Source organism: Oncorhynchus tshawytscha, linkage group LG10 (assembly GCF_018296145.1).
Source record: "Oncorhynchus tshawytscha isolate Ot180627B linkage group LG10, Otsh_v2.0, whole genome shotgun sequence".
NCBI classification, from domain to species: Eukaryota; Metazoa; Chordata; class Actinopteri; order Salmoniformes; family Salmonidae; genus Oncorhynchus; species Oncorhynchus tshawytscha.
Window position 1 is genome coordinate 25,981,083 of NC_056438.1, and position 9,303 is coordinate 25,990,385.

At 45.1% G+C, this 9,303-nt stretch overlaps 1 protein-coding gene across 1 annotated transcript; it reads right to left on the reverse strand.

Annotated features, from left to right (window-relative positions):
* Positions 1-229: 229 nt before the first annotated feature.
* On the reverse strand, positions 230-4,158 carry trmt10a (tRNA methyltransferase 10A). The gene is made up of 7 exons (XM_024434761.2): positions 3,719-4,158; positions 2,614-2,782; positions 2,315-2,386; positions 2,105-2,179; positions 1,232-1,381; positions 886-991; positions 230-713 (listed from the first exon to the last, which is right to left on the reverse strand). Exons 1-7 carry the CDS (start codon positions 3,886-3,888, stop codon positions 442-444), a joined length of 1,014 nt encoding a protein of 337 aa, XP_024290529.1. The 5' UTR covers positions 3,889-4,158; the 3' UTR covers positions 230-441.
* Positions 4,159-9,303: the final 5,145 nt, after the last annotated feature.

Sequence of the window (9,303 nt, forward strand, 5' to 3'; positions counted from 1 at the left end):
TGTTTCCATGGCGTCTGAAACTTTCAACCAGATTATTTTAGGTGTATGATCTTAGAGGAAAGAGGTTCAAATGTCAAATACTAGTGCAGTGATTCTCCTGCAGAATTACCCATTACATTTACAGTGCTCCAGTGCTTGGATGAATTACCAGGCAACTTTAATTGCACATAGGTGTATGTAGGTTATTTTTCCTACAGAGACCCAATGTTATACCAGTAATATCAGTCTGTGTAAGTCAAAATGTTTTAATTTAATGAAAAGCATTAGACTTGCTACAGAGCACCAATAACAGGTCAAAAGGTATAACATAGATCTGCAAGTGTGTGAGTTGTTCACTTAATATATGCACTCCAAGTCAAATATCTTCCATAAAAAAATAAACCATTTTGCAACAGATAACAATTCATATTAAGACCCAGAAGAACATGGTAGCATTTGGGGCTATGCTGCAGTCTGCTCTTTGGGAGCCTCTTTCAACTGCAGTGTGTCCTGTCCTCCCTGTCCTTTCTCCTGTTGGTCCTGTGTGTTCGTGGTGTTCTGTATGACTGTCTCTGCTGTGTCTGAGTCTCTGTCAGAATCCTCCTCTTCATCCTTCTCTTCCGTCGCTGTTCCCTCTTGGCCCAGGGGAGTGGCCCCTTTCCTTAGAGGCAGGACGGTGAAGAAGGCCTCCTGCCAATCCCTCTTCTCCAAGTACACCAGCATGATCTCAAACACTGTGGCAGGGAACATGCGCACAGAAACACAGTTATACATTAAGAATTGAATATTAAAAACCCTTATCACATACCACTCAAGTCTTTCAATGCTACACACTACATGAACAGGCTACGGTAAATGGAGGTGGTTTCCTATCTTGAGGTGTAAATCATTAAGATAGTTCCTCACCGTGGTTGACCGCCAGCACTTTGCGGCTGTTCATCTTGACGAAGCTGTTCAGCGGGAGCTGTGCGTGGTCGATCCCCAGCTCCTGAGCCCGCTCAAAGGTGATACCCTACAGGACAAGGTAAAAGGTCAAACATAATGCTCACCAACGACTGACATAAATGGGACCTGACGAGGGCTCTTATTTCAATGGCCCAGATCGAGGTGAAGTGTCTAGGGGTAGGGGGTCGATTTGGAATTGGTTGTCTTGACTTGCTGCTTAACATACCCAACATGTTGAGTTAAAAACAATACTCAATAGACCATAAATGAATCTTCTAAATCTTCTAGGTCATTCTGTAGTCCTGACCTTGTGGTGGTTGTGATCCACCAGGCCTCCGATGACGTAGGCCTTGGTATCGTCCAGCTCCGTCAGAACGTTGGGAGAGTCAGAGGTCAGGTAAACTAGCTGCTCCTTGGCAACCACCTCGTGGTACGCCTCTGCTTTCACCGTTATATCCTGCCCAGGACGGACATACACACACATACAAACAAAAAGGTACCAGGTGTTAATGTAAGTTGCCACCTCCTAACCTACACAATACCCACTGCCTAATGACATATTACTCTTCCTTCTTCACTTGCAGCCGTCTTGAACCACTCAGATTGCATCCCTAACTAGTGGAATATTTAATGGGTAATATGGTTGGCATTTGATGGAAAGTGTTGGCAAGTGTTTGGGAGAGGTGTTGACTTGTTAATGTATCCATTTGCACCCAGCTCAAAACATCTATTTTTTATTTTATTTTAACCTTTATTTAAACCTGGCAAGTCAGTTAAGAACAAATTCTTATTTACAATGACGGCCTAACCCGGGCCAAACCCTAACGACGCTGGGCCAATTGTGTGCCACCCAATGGGACTCCCAATCATGGCCAGTTGTGATACAACCTGGAATCGAACCAGGGTCTGTAGTGACGCTTCTAACACTGAGATGCAGTGGCGTAGACCTTGTTCCACCAGACAAGAGTCTTGCCTACCTTTCGCCAAAGCTTTAAATATGGAAACCCCCACGAGACACTACTCCCCATATGTATGCATACCCCTCAAGTCATTTCCTATCTTCTCAAACACAGTGTAACACGCGCAGTGCCTCTCTGAAACCCCCCCCTAACTATTTCCAATAGTCATTTCAACATGCATTGGCAGTGCGTATCCAAACTAACAGACAGGGTACACTCACCTTCCAGTTAACCCATCCTTCATCGGTCTTATCCATGTTTTGCTTCAGCTGTCCACCAAGGCTGGTTAGATAAAACTGTGAGATGAAGAGAGAGAAAATACAGCACTAAGATGAATGAGTCTTGAATCACTTGAGGTCAGTGGTGGCTGATGGATGATTCTGCAACCGATGATGATGATGCAGGGGGTCCTGTGGGGCAGGTAGACTCACCTGAACAGGGTGCACCGCTCGTCTGTTCACCGCATAGCATCTCTGGATTTGCTTATGGAGCTTCCTAACATCCTTCACAGGAGAAACGATACATAAAGCACCAAACACAGGATTCAATACTGTGCCATCTTCTATGTACACGGAACATTGCAGTCAGATAGAAATGCCATGAATAGAACTACCGTGATTTGTTACTCTACATGTCTGAGATGAATGTTTGTTCTACACAGTATATTTACATCTGAACATTCCACAACGTTGTGCCCTACTGACCACGGGGGCCCTGACAGTCTTGCTACCTTAAACATCATGAGGTTGTCGAAGCTGCAGTCTATCACCAGTCTCAGGGGGCTGCTGGGCTTCACCTCTTTCCTCAAACGCTTCCGGCCAGCCACAAACTCCCCTCCCTCCTCCCCCTGGGTCTTCCTCTCAAGGCTCCTCTTCTGCCTCTTCTCCTTCCGCTTCTGCCTGTGAAGCACACAGTCAAACATAACTTTAAAAGTTAAGACAATACACGACATGATGATCATACACAAAATGGTGCTTTCTGCTTTCGGATATCAACAACATTACAATTTGTCATGTGGGCATTCTTCACGGTGCAACTTGCCATAAATCAATAGTGGCAATCTTGGTAGATTTGAATTATGTTGTTGTTGTTTGTAAGCAGGAAGTAGTATGATGATGTCATACTGTTGAGTTAATTATTGCCCAGTATGCCCATAATCACTAAGAGGTAGCCTAAGTGAATACAGGGGGCAGTTTAAATGTAAAACATCACTTCTGTGAAACACAGTATACCTAGCTAGTTAACTAGCTACTTGCCTGGAAACCCGATATTGAATTGCATTTAATTCTACGTTGGCACAAATGAGTGTTAGGATCAATAAAGTTTCCACTCTCAACCTCTACAAGCCAGTATGTTGAATTAAATTAAAAGCATACTCTATCAGTTGTTACAACTATTGGTCCGTTTGACCGTAGGAATGTGAGACAATATATCCACAGGAAAGTATAAATAAAATCACCTTATCAAAGCGCTGGTAGTGAATTCAGTGAATTCTATCCACTGAAGCGTAAGCAGAACCATGTAAACATGTGCAGGAGCTCAGCGTCACTGAGGCATATTTGTATTTTAATCTTGGGTCATGCTTCCGGAGAGAGAAATCTTTGAAAAGTTGATTTAATTGTACTTTCCTGTGGATATATTGTCTCACATTCCTACCTGCAAAAGCATCAACCGCACAGACAACCGGTAAAGTAAATATTTAATTGTATTAAATATTATTGCTTGTAGAGGTCGTGAGAGGAAACCTTTCTGATTCAAAAGCAACATTCTGCCCGACGTAGACTGCAATGCAATTCAACGTCGGGTTTCCAGGCAAACAAGCTAACGTTACTGACTTGCGAAGGTTCCTTTCCTCCTCCCATTTCTGATGCCTCAAAAGCTTCTTCCTCTGGTTTTTTGAGAGAATCTCTGTTCCTCCGTTATTACCGATATGTGCATCCTTATTCTCAGTGGCAACATTGTTCTCCCGGGACGGTATCAAATCTTTGACGGTGTCGCTGGACATTTGACGTGTATTTTTTATTCTGTTGTAAACTGAATGCTGAGTGTCTTCGACCAAGCTGCCTGGTTGTAACTACTAGCTAGCTTGTGTTCAAATATACGCAGGTACCACGGAAAAGTAAAGCTTACCAACCTCATGCATATAATAATTCACACACACATTAGCTAACTATTGTTTTTAATCGAAAAGTAACATCTAAGAACCGAACAAATTGGCAAAATATTCCCTGTCAGTCTGGCCATTCCACATGTAGCTTTTTCGTTGTCGCACAGTGTGTCGTCATCAGCAAACACCTTATTCTTCTTAGGTGGGGTTTAACGGAGGTTGGCATCCAATTTGTTGCATTACCGCCCCCAACTGGACTATAGTATAAAGCCATTATACTTTGTGATACAAAATCGGAAAAGGGGAAATAAAAAAAACACCCTTCCAACTAACCCTACACTCATCAGAAACACACTACCTCGTTCCACTACTTTGACAATATCTTCTCCTGCACCATGCCAACGGCCTGGGGAGATGAGACACCACCACTCAACACAGCCAGGAACTCTTTTGAAGTCAAATCTCATACACCCAAGTACTTCTCTGCAGCTGCCACCACAACATCTATGTTCTGTGATTTGAGTTCCATTTCTGCAGTTCCATTTCTCTGAACGCTAAGAAGCCAACCTTACTGATGCATATATCACTCATTGGCCTATCCCTCTGTGCTGGAACAGATCTACTTCTCACAGGGATCCTCTCAGGATCCCTCACCCTTGACCCATCCTCCTCTACTTTCCTCACTACCTCAGCATATGACACCTTCTGCATTACTCGGACTCTGGTCACCTAACCTGCCTCTCTCGCACCAGACACTTCCGATCCCCAGCAACATGGGCACCCCTACAGTTGACGCACACAACTTTTTACAGCCAACCTACACAATCACAAAATTGTGATCATAGAAATTAAAGTGAAAGTTCTTCTTCAACTTATAAAACAAGTTGAACTTGTTTCAGTTGAAATGAGATATAAGTGATATCTGACATTTCTGAAACATGAAACTCTTCCCTGTTCTTCTCTGTTTAACTCCAGATGCAGGTAAATTATTTATATATTTTCTGTTGTTATTATTATTTTTTTATTTCACCATTAATGCTAACTTTCATCCCTGTCTGTTTTCACACCCTTATGTCCAGATGTGCTGGGATTCCTACAGGTGCAATGGCTGCCCTGTCAACTGACGGATGAGAATGTATGGACAAATGCTGAGGGACACATTGAAACTAAAGGCATCTACAGAGATGCTGTGGTGCAGTTTGGCAACTCAGGAGACATAGTTTAGTAATGGAGGGTAAACTCAGTTTACCCAGTTTTCTTTTCATGAATTGGGTTTACCTACCTATCACGCTGTGCTTTTTTGCATTAGGGTTTACCCAGAGCCGTTAGTATGATTATATGTCTCTGGGTTTTCAAACAAAAAGATCTACAAGTTAAAGGTGCAATATGCAGAAATCGCTCTGGCATTTCCTGGTTGCTAAAATTAGAATAATTTGCTTAATACCTTCCCCACACTCTCCCTGTAGCCCCTGTCTCTGTGTAGCTGTTATGGTGCTTATGAACCGCTCTCCGTCTGTGTTGCTGGGCCTGCAGAAGGAGCCGACCCTGCACTGTCAGTTTGACGCGGACCACAAGGCCCCTCACCTCACAGTGGAGTGGCATCTACAGCGGCACGGCAGGTACCGAACCAATCTGTTCAGCTACTCCAGCAGCTCAGGGTAGACAGAGGGCAGCGGGGTGGCAGTAAACGGCATTGCCAGGGGTGACGCCTCCCTGACTGTGCCCGTTACCAGTGTGAGCAGTGAGGGGACGTAGGTGTGTTCCATCCGCGTACCCCTACTCAGTTGTAGCCTGGACATTGCCCTGCTTGTCATGGGTGGGACCTCTGGGGGTGTGAGGGGTGTAGCTCACCGTGTTGGGGTGAATTCAGTTTTCAATTCAGTCAAATCAGGAAGAGTACAATACTTTACTTGCGGAAGTATACGTAAAGGTTCACAACTTCACACAATCACATGACAGACACTATTAAATGATACCTCACTAACCTCTCCATAATATTGCCCGTCTTTCGTGTTTCACCCTCAGAGCGTCCCCGTGTATTCTTGACCACAGAGTGGTTTTACCCCCGGGACCTGGAGATTGACCTATTCAAGGAGACCAGTAGTGGTCAACGGTCTGAGTAGCTGGAGAATATCACTTACTACAGTCACCATAAAAACAAAGATGGTACCTACTCTCTGTCAGCCTTTGTCGGGCTGCGGCCCTCCCCCGAGGAGTCAGAGTGCGCAATGTATTCCTGTAGAGTGTCTCCTTGCCTCCTTACATATGTGTGGCCTGTACCATTTTAAACCCAGAGTTTTTAGCAGCTTCATGGTTAAGCACGTTACTGCTCTGCAATTTGCTGTTAGTGCATAGGGAAGATTGGAGCTATATCCAACACAGATCAATTGTAGGTTAACTTGGGGTAAAACGTAACCCTACCTCAAAATACGTTTTTTGGGAGTGACTTAAAAAATTGTGATGACATTTTTAGTTGAGCAAGAGTAGTGGCAACCAAGGGAAAGCTTTGGGCGGAAATGCCAGACATTTCTCCAGAGGAAACAATGTGTGTGGTACTATGTTTTTTTATTTTTTTTATTAAATAAATGCTTTTATTTTAAAAAATTCTGTAGTGCTTCTGGATTGTGCATTGTTTAAACAGTTATGCTATACTTGCTTCTGTCTTTGTTAATCTGGAAGACATGCATGTATAGCCTATATAGTCTGATGTAGACTATAGATTGTAGCAATAGAAGTAAAATCCATAAAGTCATATTATCATTTCCAAACAGGGAGACTGGAGGGAGGGACCTCGGGAGAAGAGAAATGTTCTCTGTCAGTATGTCTGGAATGTGTTGCTGGCCAACTGGGATTAAAGGGTCTCTTCCACATCAATTTGATCCTTCCGAAGTCTGGCCACAACCCTGTCTGTGACCTTCCTCCGCCTGGGATTAGCCACGATACATAAATGCTGCTGGATCAGGTCTGTTGGGCATAAATTGAGATGACAAAAGTCACTGCTATTAACCTACCATAAAATGGTCTAATTGAACACACTTCAACGGCCATCTATAGCTTTCATAGACAATTATTTCATAGACAAGTCTCAATACCCTTACACGACTTGTCTTGACCATTACAGTGTGCTATACTCTCTCTGAATATGTCTGTCTAGAAATAGTAATAAAAGAGGCCGGTTTGGTATCACCTGTTTCTTTGATCTTACAATCTTACTTCCTTAGTGAAAGCTGGAATGTTCCGCTTCATAAACAGTCATTGTCGTTAGATGACAGGCATTCCATATCCAGAGTGGCTTGCATACCTTGTTTATTTATTTTCTTTGCAGGGCTTATATAGTATGTGGCATTCTGTGCTGGGCTTGTGCCCACAGTTGACTGACAGGTGGACTGTAAACGTTTGATGTTAAAGCTCCATCAATAAAAAGACAGTAGATAAATTACAGGAGTCAGGACCACAACAGGTGGTGCAGTATTTGTGGCCTTTTTGCCTGGATGCATGCCTGGTGAAGGCAATGCTTCAACTCTAGATACAATGCTCGTAGGAAAGCAAAGCAACTCTGGATCATTCATGCTGTGGGTCTCAGAATGGAATGGATGTGTGATGAAGCAGAAAAATAAATAATTGAAACATTCTATGTAAATAAAGTTAGATCTGGTTTGAATGCTGTCACAAGTGGAGAGAGGAGTAGGCAGGAGGCAGTCGCAGGTAGAACTACTGAGTTTTTAAAGCACTATATAAAAGCGGGACGAAACCCAAAGTGCAAAATAATAAAGTACTCAGGAAATAGTAGGAGAGATTCCTCTCAGGAAAACAAGCAACATTTACAATGACCGACAAAGACAAATGACAGAGGGAGTATATATACAGTGATAGAGTGGGTATTGGAACAAGGTGTGTGTAATGATGACGAGACACGTCCGGGGTTGATGAGTGGGCGTTTGCTTCAGCAGCGGGGTGCCGCCAACCTTGGGGACAACCCCAGTGTCACGCCCTGACCGTAGAGATCCTTTTATTCTCTATGTTTGTTTGGTCAGGGTGTGACTCAGGTGGGAAGGTCTATGCTTTCTGGTTCTTTGTTTTTGGCCGGGTATGATTCTCAATCAGGGACAGCTGTCTATCGTTGTCTCTGATTGGGAATCATACTTAGGCAGCCTTTTTCCTTTTCTCATTTCTGGGTTGTTGTCTTTGTTAGTGGCATGTATAGCCTTACAGAGCTTCACGTTCGTTTTGTTGTTTATTGTTTTGTTGGCGACATTTAAAATGAAAGAATGTACGCTTACCACGCTGCACCTTGGTCTGGTCATTTCCTTGACGACGATCGTGACACCCGGAGACACAGTGCGGGTCGGTCGGGAAAACGCCAGGGGAAGTCCCGACTGAGAGAACGGTCCAGGACTTCCAGCGCCAGAACCCAGCACCGCTCTTCGGGACCGTACACCTCCCAGTCGACAAGGCACTGGAGAGACCCCCCACGATGCCGTGAGTCCAACAGGCTGTGGACAGAGTAGGCCGGGGCCCCCTCAACGTTCAAGGGAGGTTTGACTCTCCGCAGGACTTTGAATGGCCCCACAAACCATGGGCTCAGCTTCCGGCAGGGCAGATGGAGGGACAGGTCCTTCGTAGAAAGCCAGACCCTGCCACCGAGGTGAAAGACAGGGGCCACACTGCGGTGACGATCAGCCTGCACCTTCTGCCGGAGGACGACACGCTGGAGACAGGTGTGCGCTATGTTCCATACCTCCTCGGGGCGCCGGAACCAATCGTCCACCACAGGAGCCTCGATCTGACTCTGGTGCCAGGGCCGGCTGAGAGCTTAGAACACACTGAAAGGGTTTGAGGTTAGTGAAGGAGTGGCAGAGAGAGTTTTGTCCATATTCTGCCCAAGGCACTCCCCCGGCCGGTCCTGACAGTAACTACGAAGGTACCTACCCAGTTCCTAATTTACCCTTTCCACCTGCCTTTTTGATTGGGGATGGTACCAGGAGGTGAGGCTGAATGTGACCTCCAGTCGTTCCATGAAGGCCTTCCAGACACGGGAGGTGAACTGAGGACCACGGTCAGACACGATGTCCTCCGGGATCCGTAATGCCTCTACGGTCTGCATGGCCTTAGGGAGACCAGACAGAGTAATCAAACAACAGGCTTTGGAAAACTGGTCCACAACGACCAGGATGGGGGTGTGCCCCTCCGAGGGGGAAGGTCTGTGACAAAGTCCACGGAGGGATGGGACCAGGGTCATTGTGGAACCGGCAGCAGGTGGAGTTTTCCATAGGGGAGGTGTCTCAGTGTCTTGCTCTATGCGCAGGTGGAGCA

Bases quoted from the DNA above. Each gene is read 5' to 3' on its own strand.
- trmt10a (XM_024434761.2), bottom strand. From the start codon at position 3,888: ATGTCCAGCGACACCGTCAAAGATTTGATACCGTCCCGGGAGAACAAT. The intron at 2,387-2,613 runs GTAGCAAGACTG...TCTCCTGTGAAG, and splicing joins ACAACCTCATGATGTTTAAG to GATGTTAGGAAGCTCCATAA. The intron at 2,180-2,314 runs GTGAGTCTACCT...TTCATCTCACAG, and splicing joins GAGCGGTGCACCCTGTTCAG to TTTTATCTAACCAGCCTTGG.